The sequence below is a fragment of the Zonotrichia albicollis genome, chromosome 2 (assembly GCF_047830755.1).
Source record: "Zonotrichia albicollis isolate bZonAlb1 chromosome 2, bZonAlb1.hap1, whole genome shotgun sequence".
Lineage (NCBI taxonomy): Eukaryota > Metazoa > Chordata > Aves > Passeriformes > Passerellidae > Zonotrichia > Zonotrichia albicollis.
The window spans coordinates 90,479,933-90,498,368 of NC_133820.1; the positions used below are offsets into that span (position 1 = coordinate 90,479,933).

At 44.4% G+C, this 18,436-nt stretch overlaps 1 protein-coding gene across 4 annotated transcripts in view; it reads left to right on the forward strand.

The window, feature by feature from the left end:
* Window positions 1-321: 321 nt before the first annotated feature.
* The window catches only part of CLYBL (citramalyl-CoA lyase), a 167,012-nt gene continuing 148,897 nt past the window's right edge, over window positions 322-18,436 (forward strand). For all 4 annotated transcript variants that reach the window (XR_012579100.1, XR_012579101.1, XM_074535663.1 and 1 more), the window contains exon 1: window positions 322-568. Coding sequence is in view for 2 of the 4 variants with exons in the window: in XM_074535663.1 (XP_074391764.1) it covers window positions 453-568 (116 nt within the window). In the remaining 2 variants the exon portion in view is untranslated. The remainder of the gene's footprint in view (window positions 569-18,436) is intronic.

Sequence of the window (18,436 nt, forward strand, 5' to 3'; positions counted from 1 at the left end):
CAGGACAGAGAGGTTGCATGATCCAAGTTTGTGTCCTTTGGAAACGAACTGATGTATCTACAATATTGGATACCTTGCTGGGATTATACTTTGTGGATCTGGCACATTCCAGCATCATGGCAAAGAAAATTATATTATATGCTCAGTCTAAGTTTGGACTGTTGGAAAACAGATTCAGAATCCCTATTTCCTTTTCCGGACCCTTTTCTTCTCAAGTTTGCTTCTCTCCTACCCCGCCCACTGCTACATCCTGTGTTATCCTCGGCCTTGTCTCTTCATGCTCTGCACGAACGGGCCGTTCGCACTCGCGGCAGTCACAGGCGCACCGGGGGCAGCGGAGCCGGGACGCGCTGGAGCAGCGGGAGCGCGGCCCCGGCCCGGGAGCGCGCCTCCGCCTGACGTCACACCGAGCGTGCGGCGGGGGCGTGCCGCGGGCGCCGCCGGCGCAGCCAATGGCAGCGCAGGGCGTGTCCCAGCGCAGCCAATGGGCGCGCGGGGCGTGTGGCGGCGGCGCGATGGCGGCGGGGCTGTGCTGGCGGGCCGGGCTGCGCGCGGGGAGGCGGAGACTGTGAGTGACGGGCCGCGCGCGCGGGCGGGGCGGGGCGCGGGACCCCCGGCGCCGCCTCCCCTCCCCCTCCCCTCCCCTCACGGCCGGAGCCGCGCCCGCCGGGGCTTCTCCGATCGCTCCGGGTGTGCCGAGGCTGCCCTCGGGCCCGGGCAATGTGGGAATGGCAGTCGGCTTCCTGCTCTAGGGGACGGTGTCCCTGCCCGCGGGAGGGGAGTTGGAATGTGGTGGTCCTTTAGGTCCCCTTCCGACCCGAGCTATTCCGTGCTTGCTCCCGCTACCGGCACGTTGCCCTTGCCCGGCTGTCCGCTTTGGTGCAGCTCCTGCCCGGAGGGTGACCTTGGGTCTTTCCCATTCGTGCTCCCGGCCTTGGATTGAGCGGGCTCCTCAGGGCCCCGTGCCCCATTTCCCGCAGGGGGAGCGGGGCCAGGCGGGCTGGGTCCGCACCGGGGCTTTCCCGTTGTTCAAACAGCATCCTGTGCCGCCTGCTCCACCGATGGATGACCCGGCATAGGTGGTGATGCGGGCAGGAGCAGGGGTGCCAGGGGCCCCCCCAGCATCCCTTATCCTTGGGATATCCTGGGAGCCCCCCGTGAGCCCGGGGGTGCGGAGTCCCCGTGCTCCTGTGGGGGGACACGGCTCCTGCAGTGCCTGGATGAGGGAAGGTCGTGTAGGCAACGCATGTCCACTTGTCAAGGGCCCGAAATCAGCCGGTGCTTTCCCACAGGTGGGTGAATAGCTGTCAGGAATAGCACGGATTTCGGCAGGATGCTAGGAAAAGCTCTGCTTTAAACAGAGGATCGCCATACAGGTCAGCGTTGCAGGATCAGGCTCCAAGTGACAAGTGCCAAGGAAGATAAAGGCTCCGCTGCACTTTCCTGCTGGAGAAGTGTGTGGGTTTCATGTCCAGCTTTCTGCCTGCAGGTGTGTGCCTGCCTGTTCCCGGGGGCAGGGAGTGACTTCTGCCAGAGGGAGGGATTGTTGGGTATGTGCTCATTTAAGGCAGGTTTTCAACAGCACTGCTAGAAGGAGAACACTTTATTCTTTAGTATTGATATTAGGAAGGCAATCAAGTGTTAATTCATTTTAATATCAATATTTAAAGCTTTAAATTCTCGCATTCTCTGCTGAGACCGTGGTTCTGTAAATATTTTATAGCTGAGTGACAAAAGCCTATGCGCTCTGTAAAACTGTAACGTAGATGTTACTGTGAGCATGCAATATTGATGCTGGTGTTCTTGGGGAGCCTCAGGGACAGCTGGAGTGCTTTGTGCTGTACTGGAGGCACTCTGAAGAGCCCAGTAAGTCCATGTCAGTCATTCCTGCCCACAGGAGGGTCCTGCCTAGCACCCAGGGTCATTTTTCCAGTCTACCTCCTTCAGTGCACTTTTACAGCCAGTTTCTGGGGAAGATGCATGCACATACATGCTTTTTCCCCCACCTTGTTTTCATCCCCTTTTCCCCATATTGGTGCAGAATCATAAATGCTATGCCTTGCTATTTCTGGTCATGAAGAATTTTGAATATTCATTCTCTGGGGGGAAGAGGAATCTGCACAGTGTGAGGGCAGGGGTGATGACCTTTATGTGTGCACAGCACCTGTTCAGGGCTGGGAGAAGAGGCTGCCTGCATGCCCATGGTGAGGCTGCTCCCTTCCAGCTGTGGCTCAGAAGGGGCTTCCTTGGCCGGTGCTGCCCTGGGCTGGGACATGGCTGCCAGGCATCACAACACCCTTGCATGACTCCCAGAAGATGTGATGACCTCCCTGTGGTGGCATTTGACTGCTCCTTGTCATCAGAGCTCCTGTGGAGCCCAAGAGGCCACTGGGCAGGTAGAGACCACAGAATTTTGGGCATCCAAGCAGTCAGAGACCAAGCAGGATGAGGCATGAGGAGTCCTTGCTCACTGTGTGCACTTGGGAGAGAAAATACAGGGATGACTTCAAATGTCAGCAATCAATGAACACGTTGATTGGATTTAATTGGCTCTTGTGTCCCACAGAGCTCTCTGCCATGCTGTTGGACTGGGACCCTAATTACAGCAGGTACCTCCGATGTGGTGTGGCTGTCTTTCCACTGCTGCCCTCCTCCTTCCTGTGCGTGCTGCTGCCCCTGTGAGGCTGGGGGCAAGCAGTGCTGCCCAGAAAAGGAGGACCGAGTGTTTGTGTTATTATCAGCCAGGTACCCAGAGCTGGTTTTTCTTATTTGCCATGTTCCAGAGCCTACTGGGCTCTCTCTGCCTATGAAAGATTTTTGTGTTGGAAAAAGTTAAAAAACCCTTCATCCAGCTGTTTTTAGTAGCAAGTGCAGCTGGTTTTGCTGTTGTTCTCGCTTTGCTTGGTGATGATGCTGTTAGAGAGGAGCATTGCACATTGAAGCACAGTCACCTGTTTGCCCTCAGCGAGCCAAGCATGTCACCCAGTACCAGAGGGTTTTATTACATGCACTCATTTACTGGCATACCCCAGGCAGATCCATACCCACATGCCTGTGCTAAATCAGTCAAAGGCAGCACCCACATCTCAGTGGAACACTGCAGAGCATGGAATGTACAGTGTGGGCACATAGAGCCTGTTGTGCCAAAGGGGCACACACTGGCATGCCTGCTAGGAACAAAGGAGCCCGACGAGTACTAACCCCGTGTCAGATCTTCTTCAGAGACTGTTCCTATGTCATTTAAAATTTCTAGCATTGGGAGTTTCTTTTCTCATCATCAATTCTCATCAATTTCCCTCCCAGGAGTCCACCACTCCTGTGTCTTGTGGTTCAGGCTCCAAGTCTGTGTCTGCTTGGTATATTAGTGAAGATGTTTTTCATGTATTGGACACTGGAGGGTGCTAATGCAATGGGAGCTGAAATTGTTGTAGCAAATTAAAGGGTTCCCTTTTGTTAGTTGTGAAATAGTTTTATTCTTTGTTGCAGGTTTTAAGTGGAAAGACATGAATTGTGGTCCTTACCAGTAGCTGATCCTGTTCAGCGTGTGCAGAGCTGTGACTAAGAATATCAATAAAGTGTTATGTCTGTGAGGGATTTCTTTCCTTAACCTCAATCAAAAAAAATCACTCATTTTATGTTCTACACATTTTTAAGTGTGTCTTTTGAGATTATGGCCTCGGGGTGAAAATTATTTGAAAGTGTGACTTTCTAGTGATAAAAACACTTTATCTGGCAGAATTGCTGAGCCGCATGTGCAGAGTCTGCTTTTCTACAAGGTCACTTTGGTTCACTGAAATGAATATTGTTGTGTTGCTAGTGGGGTGAGAACCTGATAGCAGCTCACACTGGGGAGGGCACCCATTGGGGACACCCTGAGCACCCCTAATCAAGTCCCTGGCACTGGGATCCTGTCTCTGGGGGTGGACCTGATGGAGCCTCAGTCATCCTTGCATTCTGGGCTGTGTGTGAGGGCATTCCATCACAGGGAATGTGTGTAGGATGGGGCGTTCCATCAGCCATCAGGTGAAGCACATCACAAAACTGAGCCTTAGCTCTGGTGTTTCAAATTCACTCAAACATTTTTGTCAGGATAAAGTTCCATTGAGAGGTCTTAGAGCAAAGGAGGTATTACCTGTTCTCTCTGCTCCAGCTTTCTGCTCAACCAGGTCTCTGCTCTCCTTTGCCCTTGGCAGGAAGACAGGGGCAATATAAGGTCCCTGTTGTGCACTCTGGCAACTCCACAGTTGGCATGAAGGACTGTGAAACTACTGCCCGAGCCAGTTTTCATCCTGGCAGCAGCAGAGGTATGATGGTGGATAATTAATGCTAAAGAGAAGCAGGGTGCAAAGCTGGGTGTGTCCAGCTAATCACCACTGGCACCTCAACTGGTCTGCTAAAGCCTGCTCTGTTCTGGACAGTCCTGTGTGCTCCTGTACCTGCCCTTGCAAACTCATCACCCAAATGAAAGCCAGTATTTGTAATGTGTGAGCAAAAATAACTGGGTACAAATACATCTTCCTTAGCAGCCTTTCTTGTTTGATATGCATGGAAAATGAGTTACTCCTCTGTCTCATTCCTTTTGCAAATGAATTGGGCTGTCCTGTCCTGGAAAATATTGTTATCTTGCTGTATTATATCAGTCAGGTTTTATTCTCTCCCAGGTGATGAAGTTTGCTTACATATGGTTCAATTTTTATTTCTTTTTAAAACACACAGTTTTTTCTGAATTCCTCCTTGAACTGAAGATGTGTATGAACACTGGAGAAAGAGCCTGTGGATGAGGAAACCAGAATCTCCTGTTCTGATACCAGTAGGGGCTTGCTGTTCATCTTGCAACCAGAAGCATGGACAATTTCACAGCAGAATTGCTTGGGTGTTTATCAGAAGCAGCAGAAATGTACCCAGTTAAAAGTTTACACTTTTTTTGCAAAGAGTTTTAGTAGCTTACCAGAATAGGGTTATAAGGGGATGTGAGCAGAAAAGCTTTTTAAAATCACTGTAATAAGTAGTGGTACTGAAGACACTCTGTTTAAGGGTAGTCTAAGCACACAGATGAAGTCTAAGCAGACAGAAAGAGATCTGGTTGACAGTATTGGTCTGGTTTAGCAGCTTTCAGAGAAGACTGCTTCTTCCATTGCAGCTCCATGCTTCCAAGCAGAGAGCCAGGGTATGCATCCTGGTGTTGTTTCCAGAACCAATGGTCTAGCTGTGGTGCCAAAAGGATTTGAATTTGTGCATTTTATGTAGATGGTGTCCTAACTTGGAGTGAGAGACCTTTCTCCAGGAGAGAAGGTTAATGGGCCTTCCACTAAACCTGTGTGTGTGACTGCATTGAGTTTAAACACTGCCAGTTGCAGGATGGCATCTTGAGGTCCAGTGCCAGCCCTGCATGGGAAAGGAGGGCGTGTGTTCCCTTGGTGGGTGCTCAGTGCCTTCCATCATTGAGCTTTCACACACTTGGGCAGTATTTCTTGGCTACTCATAAAGGCTGGGTGAGTGGGATCCCTGGAGTTTTCATACCTGTTGGGGAGATTGGGCTGCTGTACTTGAGGTCTCTTTCCTTAAGAACTATTCTGGCAGGTAAAAGCCCCTTGATGCTAAGAGCTTTGTAGAATTTCTGCTGATGAACCCCTGTGTATCTCCTCCTGTCCTCTGCACATCATGTGAGTTTCTGGTAGTGGTTTTTCCTGGACCCCTTTCTCACACCTCCCCAAGTTCTGAACCTCCTTGTTTGGAAAGGGGAAACACTCAATTGCCCTTATTTTGTCAGCTGGGCTGTGCATGGAGGTGTTTCTCCAGCCACTGCCCTTTTATGCACTTCCCTCTTCCACCCCACAAAGCTGGGGAGCACAGCAGGTCTGCAGAACTTCGACTGCAAGTGGGTCTGGAGGTCAGTTTGTGGTTTCTTAGCCCTAGGATGTTGAACAAGTTTCCTTCCTATATTTTACCTTATTTTCTGATCAGACCTATATTTACTTCTTAGGTCTCCCTGTGCTCTTTAAATCTCCCAGCATCACTGGTGTAAATAGGATTTGCCTGTTCCTGTGAAATGGGCATCTCTGTGGCTGCTTGCCCTGCTTTCTCTGGCTCTTTGTGGGACAGGGCTGTCCAGTTGTCATTGTCTGCATGGCCAAACCTGCCTTCTTCTCTGCCTTTTTAATTAAAAAATGGTTGGCATCAGGGGCTCTGCAGCAATGAAAGGGGAACGATGAAACTTTGAAGAATTTGGAGCATAAAGTTGATCTCTAAATTTCAATGTACTCATTGCACTTAAGCACTTGGTACATTTTATTATTGAGCATTCATGTGACCTAATTTCCCTTAGTACTGTACATTTAGCTTTATACATCTGCACCTAATTTGTAAAAAAGGACTTAATGAGAAACTTCAAACAGTTTAAATGTCAATTACAAAGAAAGCGAGGTTTTAAAGTTCCAGTAATCTGTCCATATTGGTCATCGAAACATGATCCCAGGTGGACGTTAATTCGAGACAGATGGCATTCCAAAGGCACAATTACAAAGAGCTTATATATTTTCAACACTAACAAGCTGTCACGCTATGTTGTAGCTACACTTCCACTACTGTATAAGCACAATTGCTGCTTTATCTGCTGTGGACTTGGTAATAAAGGGGTTTGATTCCCCACTCTTGATATTGTCAGTGGGATTTTTGTGAACCGGAGAGCGGGGTTAGTTAGTGTGAATATCTTTCATCTGCCCAGCCTGTTGGGTCGGGGGGTTGTGTTTGTTTCTGTGGTTTTTGTTAAGTTGGTGAAATGCTCTTCAAGGAAAGGAGAGGAAATGTTGAATATGGGCATAACAAGACTAGTTCATCACAGCTATATTTCTATTTCCTGGCAACATTAATTAACTTCAGCCTTATCAGCTGCTGGGCAATAGCTGTGATGATTTGTTAAAACCCCCAACATCCTGGATGTTTTCAGTTAAAAAGTCATCTGAAAGCCTTTGGAGTAATGCGCATGTTACTTGGAAGACTGAAGTCCAAGGGATTAATAGTGGCTTGACTTGCAGTGGTGTAAATGGGCAGCAGCTTGGCTGCAGCCAGGCAGGAGTGCTACCCTGGGAAGAAGGCAGTTGGAATTATTTTCAGATTTCTGAAAATATTCCTAGGCCCAAAGGCAGAGGTGGAAGAGCAAGGTCTAGGACGAAGCAAGGTCAAAGCAGGGTTTCCATTAGACTGAAGCATCAACATGTGGAGTAGTTGATCGAGTAGTGGATGGCCCTAGCCTTGGCAAGGGGCTGGACTAACTGACTTTTAAAGGTCCTTTCCAGCTCAAACTATTCTGTGTGGTAGATGGCAAGGTTTGTTGTTGAAGGACAATGTTTGGTATCTAGTTAGTAGTTGAGGTGGGCAGTGATCCGTGTAACTGAATGATGAAAGTTAATTTGGCATAATTTCCAGACTTTTTGTTTGTTTCTTGAAACCAGGTCACTAAAAAGCAAGACTTGCATGTCTGTGACTAGACGGTGTTTTAATAGGCTTTAAAAATTCTGTGCTGCTAGCAGCAAGATTAATAATGCTCCCCAGGAAGGTTTTTAAGCTCCTGTGGGCACGAGTGTCCTCTAAGAGGTGCTGAGAATTAAGAGCTTATATTTCTGCTCCTTTATCTACCTTTCATTGGTAAGTGGAGAAGAAAGCAGGAAGGCTAAGATGGTCATCCTCGCAAGGCAGGAATTAAATGGTAAGCTTACACTCTTTAATTTTTGTTTTTCATTAATGAATGTTATAAATAGGTTTTTTTAAAAGCATCATACCTGGCTTCCATTTTTGAAGGAGTTGTAGGTGCTATTTGAAATATGCAGCTCACCAACAAGTGAATTGGACTCTTGAGCCACACTTGAAACAAAATACCAATTTTGCCTGCAGTTTTACTAGGTTTCCTGGTTTATGCAGTGGCATTTGAATGGCCTCTAATAATTGTTTTTAGCAAGAAAAAATTCTAACAAAAATGAAAAACACAACTCAAACCTCATTAGCACTGTATTTGGCATGCCATGAATCGTTAAATCTTTATATAAATGCAGAAGTAATTTGTAACAAACAAAATCCTTTCTTTTTTTTGGAAAGACTTTCTTTTGAGTTTTTGTTCATACTGCTAAGGTGCAGTATGTTTTCCAAACACTGGATATTATTACCAGAATAAGAGCAGAACCAATCAATGTTTTAATTAAATATTATCTATAATCCTTGAGTGTCCGACATACTTAGTTGTGATAAGTGAAAAATATTAGGTGCAAAAAAAAAGACTAATAAATACTTAGATAGGGTCTTTTTAACCTAATATTTTTTTACCTAAATGTGGTGCTATTGTGTGTTGTTTTTGAAATGGTTTCCCCTTGGATTTTCTCAGTGCTTATCAGGGGAACATACTGAAGTCTTTTTATTTAGATCAGACTTGCTTTGAGAGTAACTAATTGTTCAAGTCCAAGTGGGAAACTTTCTTGCACCTGGAAAATTAGGAAAGCAAAAGATGTCCACATCCTTTCCCTGGTGGTTCTTCACCTGTGAATTTGAACTGCAGCGGTAGTAAAAGTTTTGTGGACCTCATTTTATGTGAGATCATTAAGCGACAGGAGAATTCAGGACTAGCTGCCCTTCGTAATTCAGGACACTGAAAGGTGCCATTTATAAGCTCAAAGTGCCTGCAGGAAGGCAAAACAGGCTTGTAAAACCCATGCTCCAAACACTGCAAGGGAACCAGTTTGTGCTGCTGCTTGCAGCCTTGGAGTGGCAAAATTGCAAAGGTGCTGGGGTTTGGTTTAAAAAAATGGAAAAACACCTGCCTTTAATATTTCATGTAATAACTTGAGTTTTCACACTTCTTGTGTTGATAACTCTCTTTTCCCATAACAACCCCAAAACATCCCAGGCAGTGATCCCAGTAAAACCTTAGCAGTTGAACTGCCCAGCTGTTGGACTTACTGTCTTCCCTGTCACAGCCCACTGTTTTGCTGAGCTGTTAATTTGGCTATAAAATAAGTCTGTCCTGGCTTTTTAATAATCTTTTGCAACTGGTGACCTTGGCCCATGACATGGGCCAGGCATTTTGTAGGGAGAGCTCCTGTCTCCTTATTGCTTGTGAAGGAGTAGCAGCATGTACAACACTTGAAAGGGGGTGATATGGTGATATGCTGTTGTTACAACTCTGAGCAGGCAATGTAATCTGCAAAATTCACAATATGCTTTATAGATTTAGAAAGCCTGAAAGGCAGCCCAAGGAAACACTGAGCCCAGTGTTTTTTCCCAGAGCAGGTACTGCTTCCCTTACCTGGTCCCCTGTTAATCCTCACATAAGAGCTGGAGCTGCTGTTTTAAAGTTCATGACCAAAATGTAGCAATTGCTGCCTGGAATGAACCATCCACATCTGTAATCTGAAATGGCTGGGGCTGAACTCTTCCAGTCAGGCCAGAATAAGCCAACTATTCACGGCCACAGTAATGTCCTGTGGCTGAAGTTACCTGAGTGTCCATTTACACTGTCAGAGCCCAAATGCCAGCAGAGACAGGAACTGACTGCACATCAAGTCTGCCAGCAGTGTCTTTGCTTTGTTAATCTGGATTAGTTCCACACCTGCCTGCTTGTGCACACCTATTCCAGCAGCACCTAGCTGTGCAGTGTGGTATCCAGCCTGTGCTCCCTCCTCCTGTGGCTCACGTAGGAGCCAGTGGAATGGCTGCGCTTTGGAAGCACATCAGTATTATCCCATTCTCTGTCACTGCTTTTGTTGGATTGCCGTGCTCAGGGCCCCAGACACTGCACTGAGCTCACTGTGACCCCAGGCCTTTGCAGAGCCGACTGCAGGACTCAGACCTTTGTAACCACTATTAAAAGGCAGTTATGGGACTATGTTACAGCCAGGTGCTTTGCTGCCTGTGGACATGCAGTTACTTGACAAAATTTAGTATTTTTTAAATTTGTGATCTAAATGTGATGAATATACTTTCCTGAGGACCTTACTCTGTGTAAATGGCTCAGCAGCCTTCAGCCATTGCTCAGATTTCTGTGGGGGATGTGAGTCACGTTTTTCTGGCTCTCTGAAGGGACGTGTCCACTACAGCATTCCTGTTATTTCTCTATTTCCTTTGTGAAGGACTTAAGGTTTCTAGATATCATATCAGTAATATATTTCTAATAACATTTTTGGGGAATTTATTATTCAAGTTCTCTGACTTGTAGTACATTTTTGAGTTCTGTGGGTTCCTTTATTGAGGCTTTATATATGAATGCATGTTTTATGGGCTTATTGCCTTAACCATTCACTTGTTTTGTTAAATCTCTAGTGATACTAAAGTACTGAAGGTGCTTTGGGTTGGGTCAGTACCAAACAGTGACTTCAATATACTGGAAGAACAAAATCTGTTTTCTTACTGACTGGGTTTTTTTTAGAAGTTGATAGATGTGAAAACCATTTAACAGTTGGGTTTTTTTTTACTTTCCTGTTAAACTAAGCTACTGAGGAAATCATCCTACTGCTACATGCTGCAATATGTCAGAAACACCGTTATGTTATAGTTGCATCATTATCTAAAGGAAAAATTGAGTGTGGGTTTGAAGTCGACAAGTGATGAAAGTAGCCCTGAGGTTGTCAATTAGAAAGCTAAGGCCTGGAACTGATAAGTTAATGGCCAGTCCCCTTCACACCCCCTGGCTTTGCTGCCTGCTCCTGCCTCACCCTGCAGCAGCTTTACTGCTTGGAACAGAAATAAAAGGCTCCCATTACTTTGTGTCCCAAAATGTATCTTACTGATCCTGTTCGCTCAAAGGTTGGCTGATTGTGTTCTTAGTATGGACAGATAGTTAAATGAGGAGAAATGAGATGTAGCAGATCGAAAATACAAACTCAAAATCATCCCTTTTTTATTTTTTAATTAGTTTGTTCATTTTTGTTTAAATGTTGAACTTTTAACATGTTTTTTTCAGACTATCCTCCTGCAGTACACACAGCAAATTTAGCAGCAGTGCATAATTTTAACTTCTACCGTATGTTTGTTTGCAGATTTTAAAAGCTGAAACTTAATGGCAGGCAGTTGGAACCCATGTGTGCCTGCTAAAGGCAGAGGACAACATGTGTGGTTTTTGTGAAGGCAATACTGGTTACCAAAATTTATGATATAATGTAATGTAATACAAAGTGTTTGTATTTTGCTTGGGCAGGAGGGAACTAATGTGCTGCCATTTCTCCTGGGGAACACATGGGCTTACATAAATAGATATTATTTATCTTAGATAAACCATGTCAAACAACAAACAGGACTTCCTCAGATTTTAATGATTCTTGGTGTGCTGTGTGGTGACAACAACAGTAACTTTATGAAAAGAGTAGTATTAGAAGTAAATACAGGCATTGTGAAAAACAAAACATATAATTAATCTTCAGGTTTTGAAATTTCATTTATAAGTTTTTAGGGCTTGTAAAAGTTTTCAGTTGGGCACCCCCTTTGCAGTTTGTTATTGGCACTGCTTCAGTGGCAATGGAGAGCCAAGATTTTTTCCACATAGCCCTCTCTCAACCTAGAAGAGATAAGTAATAATGATGAGTTTGAGAAGGCACTTTAATTTGTAAGGATGTGCAAGTTTTTGACCTTTCTGGTAGTTTCACTGCAACCAGCAAACATCTGTTGAAAAATAAAAAAATTGTGGTTGCTACTTACCTGACACCATCCAATGAAATGGTGCTCTGAGCAGAGACTGCTGCTCTGGAGTCCCTCTCTCCTCCAGGCCGATTCCAAACCATGGAGTAAATCTTTTTCTAGCTTAATTCACAGGAAAAGAGATGTGGCATTGTGTTAAACAACTTGGTGTGGCATTGTATTTTCTCCTGATGTGCCATCTCTGCCCAAGACCCACGGGGTTGAGCTTTTCAGTAGTTCCCCACAGAAACAGTGCAGAAGAGGTAGCACATGATTTTCCAAAGGCACATGTTCCTTCTGTGCCCTACTTTAACTTACTCCTTGAGATACAGTACCCATAAATAATGAAAATGTGCAATGACATTTTTAATTAGAGGCTTTGTTTTCTTACACATTGTGACGCTGGTGTTTCTAGAGCTACAGGATAACCTCTTGTGGTGGCCTGCTGCAAAGAGAGGTTATCTCAACATATGGAGCACTGTATCTAGTTTAGTCTGGCTGGTTCAGGTATCAATCACATCTACCAGAAGGCATAATTCTGCAGTTTCCTCCTAAGATGATCCTTCCCTTGGATTGCAGTTTTGTCTTTTCAGGAGTCTTCTCTAGTTATTTTTTGAATGAAGTTCTGAAAGTTAATTGTGTTAGGTAAGAAAAGCTCCTATCTTTCTGCATTTTTCTTCTCTTGCCCTCTTGCACACAATTTTACTCACCCATCAGCCCAGCAGGGCTGTTGTGCAAGGTACATCCACATGCTGTAAGGAAGCCTGTCAGCCAAATTTTGGTGGAGCCAGTAACTGCTCTACAAAAGGCAGCCTGATGCCAAAAATTTCCATCTCTCCCAGTGGGTTGGGTTCTGTTCCTCTGGGATTTTTTCCCCTCCCCTTTTGTTTCTGTTATTGGTTGTGTGTTTCCTCACCCATGACACTCTTTCAGCTTGACAGTCCCTCTCTTGCCACGTGTTTCTTTTGTCATGCTTTAAGCACATCTGTGTGTTTCAGTGTGGATGGTTTGATATGTGTGCTGTTTGCTTACCAGTATACACCAGTTGCTTCCACAGCACATGAAGCACAGCATGCTGAACAGCGCCCATCTTAGGGTAAAGGCTGTGGTGCCCTAAAGAGAGGGTACAGGTTGAATTTGGTTTTGTCTCCCTTTGTCTACCTAAGGAGTAAGAGTCTCATTTTAGGAGGAAAAGTTTCTTTTTTGTCTGCAATGCTGGATCCACATAAACTCTTGACTCTCAAGAAGTTTGGTTGCATTGGATCACGTCTGTCTGAAGGTAGGGAAGCCTGGCATCAGAGCTTTTAATGATATAAACTTCCTAAGGCTAAAAATCAAAGGGGCTCCTTTCCACCTACATACTTTACCTTCTCTGCCGAACAGAACCTGAGCAATGCTTCCTTCCCTTTTGAGTGCTCTCAAGCCCCATTTCACATTCATCTGACTAGGTAAATGTAGGAAAGAAATGAAAATGACTTACCAAAGAGTGATGTGGCATTTCCTAACATTTCTTTTCATTCTGGTAGAGAACCTTAAAATTGGGAAAATCTTAGATCCTAGATCCACTAATTTGGAATGAATAGAACCATGTCTTATACACAACAAATTAAAAAAAAAAAAAAAAAGAACAAAAGAAAAGGAAAACACAGTGACACAGTGCTTGCACAAGGACACATTCAGAGTGTGAAAGTTGACTTGGGATTTCCAGATTTGTAATTTCTAAGACAAAATTGAAGTGCACTGTGGTCTTTATGCAGTCACAATGGATTTCCTTTGAGTATATCTGAAATGATACAGACCTCAGTAAAGTCAACCTTGTCTTTAATGTCAGTATCATCATCTAAGACACATGCCATTGGCAGCATGTCTTCCCACAGAAACTCAGCATTGGTGTTCCTGAACAACATAAACCAGAAAATGAATGTAGTCTCAAATGGCTGCATTTCTTTGGACTTTTTTGCTTTGGGTATTTTTTATCAGCTTCTTTGACTGCTTTTGCCTGGAAAATGGTATATTAACCTGAAAGCATGACCAACAAATGGCAGAATCTAAGAAACAAAAATAGACATGATAGTTTAGGTTTGGTATTGTAATCTATGACTGCATAAAATGACATTGATTATGCAATGGTAATGGCAAAATTAAATTGTTTTGAACCTAAGCATAAACTTGCTGAGGCAAACCAGCAATAGTTTGGGCCTTTCTGGTATTTCGGACTGCAAATATGTTGGGAGGCCTTGGCTTCAGAGACAGGAATTCTGACCCTTTGCCAGATGGATCTGTTGCAATGCCTCACAAGATCTGCAGCATGGAGAGTAGGACCTGTCTTCAGTCCACAACCATGAAGGGAATTAGTTTAGAAAAGAAAGACATTGAAAATTTTCAGCACTTTAGACACTGCCGGATTCTTTTTCAGACCACTTGCAGCCTGTTTACAATGGATAAAAATTATGTTCTAGCATCTTTATATAAAATATATGAGATGTAGGTCTTGCTGCGTTCTGCCACCAGTAATGGTAATGCTGGTATATTCCTCTGTTAAAGGAAAAAATTCTGGAACTAAATGATAAGCAGAGAGCTGAAATCAATGAGATGGCAACCACTTTGTGATCAAGAAATAAATAAGAAAAACAGTTTTCAAAAATTTGTGCTGGGTATATTTATTCTTAAAAATATGCCTAATTGCCTAATAAAATTACAGCAAATCCTAAATTTACTGTAATCTGTTTGAATAATAATCCCCCACCCCCAGCCAAAACAGAAACACTGCTTCCAGGTTGTGGATCAAACCATTCAGCTGATGAAAGTCAAAATCTAAACTCTGGAAGCCCAAAGTGTTTGAAGTATTGTGTCGGCTTTTGAGATCAATAGCCTCCTCTGCAAGTACCAAGAGAATATTTTCTTCAATATATTCAATTAGCTCAGTTAAATGACTAATTTATTCAAACTTGACCAATTGGGAGTTGAAAGAAGCAGAAAAGCTTGTTCTTCTCTACCAATCTGTGAATAAAAGCTAATTATGAGAGGATTAGATTTGCTAATACTACAATATTGGAGGATTTTAAGACCAAATACTAGATTGGTGCTAATTCTAGCTAATACTAAGTTATTTTAATAGATAAATTTTTAAATCTAATCAGAATTTTTTTACAAGTCCAGCCTCTCTCAGATAGTGCTATGCAAGCTATAAGACATCTCATTATGTTTTAAATTGCATTCCAGTTTTCATCCAAAGAAACATAAATCCTAAGTAAACACAGAGATCAACTAGTAAATAAGAATTGTGCCATACATGATTTTCTAATAAAAACAGTAAAATTAATCAGAAAAAATGTATAATGAGGTATAGAAAAGTTTAAATATATACCAGCAGAGCTACTCTGTCCTTCTGGCTAGCAATAAGAAGTGCCAAATTTAGTGTAAAAGCTATATTTAGTTACAAAGAAACATACTTTAGTGGTTACAAACTGAGAATTAACCTTTCTCCAAGAAAATAACTAAAACCTTTAAATGGGAAAACATGCTTCAAATTAATTATCTAACTCAAGGTTTCCCATTTGGTAGTGTAGTTTATTTTTAAGAAAAGTGTCTTGAAAGATTTAATCCTGCTGAAAGTCATCAATAACTGAAGTGAACCTCACCGTCAGTGCAAACTTGACATAAGGATTCAGGAATTCAGCCAAGAAAGCGATGTCAAGAAAATGTGAGGATACAATTTTTCAGTCCTGTCCATAAACATTTGGTACATGGGACACCCCACAATGAAATTTAATTACCTCTTCTGCTGGTAGGATCACGAGAGAAAACCTTGCTTCAGGCAGCAGCACAATGAGGTACAGAGGACACGATGGAGCGTCTCGGTCATCGCGCCTTTGCGGCAGAGACGCTGCTAAGTCCTGCTGCCTTTGGTCCGTGGTGTCCCCAGCTCTGGGACAGAGCCACCATGGCTGCTCTCCATCTACTGGTCACTCTGGAAGCTGTTCCTGTAAATGCCAATTTGTAACCTGTCATCAAATTGCTTTGAAAAAACACTGCTTTCAGTTGCTGCTTAAAAATAATTTTGGCACTTCCCCACAAGCAGAGTCCCCAGGTGGTGCTGAGTTTCTGAGGGGTGGTCCTTCTCCAGCAACTTACTTGACAGTGTGGCTGGATGACTCTTCCTCACCTCTTAGCCAAGGTGATTGACTGGAGCAGTACAGACCAGTGCTTGGTGCAGTGCTGCCAGTCTAAGAAGCAATCTCAGGGTGCTGCAGCACCCCATTTGTGCACCTGCTGCTGTGTGCCTGGGTAGCTTCTTTATGTTTTGAGCTCTCATGAACATGGGTTCCTCATCTCCAGCAGGTCCATAGCAGAGCAGTGTAACTTAGCAGTAGCACACTAGTAAATAGGAAAGGAATTTACGCTGGACATTTTGCTGGGTAGAATGGCCTGTTTCCCCCAGCTCCCTATTTTCCCCAAGGCTGATCACTTCTGTTGCTGACAAGCCTGGGAGAGAATTGTTCTTAACTGGCCACCCAGCCTGGTGCTCACTACTGGAGGCACAGCAATGCACCAGTGATGGGTGTTTAAGGGATGAAAAGCCCAGATGATCATGTTTACATCCCCAAAACTATTAAGATGATGTCATGGTTTGACCAGGAAGGAGTGGGAATTCTGGGAAGCTGTGGTCAAACCAATGAAGGTTTTGGGTTTGAGACTGGCGTCCGGTGTGGCCAGTGGGGTTTGGACACACCTCCGAGAATACACAGGGGTTAAAAGCAAGGCACTGCCCTAGCACTTCCTCTTTGGGACATTGTCGGGCGAAGAGGTCAGATCTCTTCCCCCGCCCAGCCCGCTGCTGCTGGGTGGGGGAGGGGCCGGCCATGCGGTAGGCCTGGGGCCTGGACAGAGATGGGGTTGAGGGGGCTTCGGGGGGGGTCTTCGAGGATGGAAGGGTGGAAGGTCCCAGAGAGTCAGCCCTCGGGCAGCCAGCCCCCCCCCCCCCAGCCAGAAGGAGAAGGGGGAGGAAGACTGCCCGGCCGGAGCGGCAGCGTGTGGGCAGCGTGCGTGGGAGTCGCTCCGGACCGACAGAGACTGAAAACTTTTAACCCTTTCTTGCATGATTGGGGCCTTGCAAAAATGCTAATCCTCCTCGAAGCTGAATAAGAAGGGAGATAAGAGATGAGATGTGGAGATGATTGGATGGGGAGAGATGATTTGGAGTGGCCTTTTGGCTGGACTTTTCTCGTGGCTATGGACTCAGTTGTTCCTGTGACACAGACTGCATTTAGGGGGAGGCAGTGCCTCAAAACCAGGAAGGTTCTTCGTGAGGACCCCCCGGCCCCAGGGGGTTGGAAAAATATGGGGGGGACAGATGTCCCAAAAGCAGAGACTGTGCCTTTTTGGAGTGAGACAAGGCATCCTTGAAAGACAACCCTAAAAGCAGCTCTGGTCCATGCCGTCAGTGGTGAGAGCACTGGGCATGGAAGGAACATGTCACAAGCGGCAAAAGGACTTTTTTTTTTCCCGGGCGGTGCCGAAGTGACAAGGAAGCATCCGAGGTTTCAGTGTGTTTCCAGGAGAAGCCTATGGAACGAGAAGGACTCCTTTCCTCTTCATGAACTGATGTTTGAGTATACTAAAGTGTCGTACCGGGTGTTTTGGGAGAATGTATTGGATTGAGAAAGTCAGGGAGTGGGGAGGAGGAAAGTGGTTTTTTTGTAAGGTTTTCAATTCTTTTCTTCTTTTTCCTTATGGTCTTTCCCTATTTTTCCTGTAGTTTAAGTAATAAAGTGTCCTTTATGTTTAAGTTGGAGCCTGTTTTGCTTATTCCTGGTCACATCTCACAGCAGACACCAGGGTGAGGCATTTTCATGGGGGGCACTGGCTCTGTGCCAGGCTCAAACCATGACAGATGACCAGGCTATGGGTTCATCCCAGCCTCTGTTCTTTGCAGCCTCCCTTACTGGGCTGTGGGATCCCCAGCCCTGCTTGGGCATTCACCGTGACAGCGACGAGGCTTTACATCTTTATTGAACTGTAACCAACAGTGTAAAGGGTGCTGAGATAAAGGCTGTGTGTTACCTGCCCTGTGTGTCTGCCAAGGCTCCAGACTTTTAAATATGCTATTTCTTTGCAGCCCGTTTCAAGTGAAAATCCAGATTTTGCCATCTCTCCCCCACATACATCCACTGTGAAATTCAGCACAATATTTAGGTTTCTCTGGACTGATTTTCAGGACAACTTGGACCTTAATTTTTTTTCCTGTGATGTTTCTAAAACTGGCAGAAGAATAATTTTTTTTTAAGCCTGCATATGCTGCAATGAGTATTTTAAAATAAAGATTTTTTTTTAATCTGTAAGCATGTTTAATGCTTGTATAAGGTGCCAGATTTTAATTACAGTTGGCATTTATAAGTGTGGTGCTGGCAATGGCAACCATATTGCTGAAAAAAGGCATAAATTTTGACACTGGCAATATGGGAACCCAGCATATGAGACTGTAAACCTCATTGCTTCCTGTTTTAATATGCTGCTTTAAGGGAAGGTCTTTTAACGGTTAATATTTAACTAGAACATTTAGGGTTTGATATAAAGTTGTTCTAATTTCAAACTATTTAGTAATTTAGGTCCTATCAAAGATCAGCTTAGGTAATAACTTTCTATTAAATAGTCTTTAAATAAGCATGGTTAAAGTAGGGAAAATAAGATGCTTCATTACAAGAAATGAGGTTGGCATCTACCAGGTTTTCCATTAAGTTCCAGGTCACAGACAAATAAAGGAAGTATGTTAGAAAAAAAA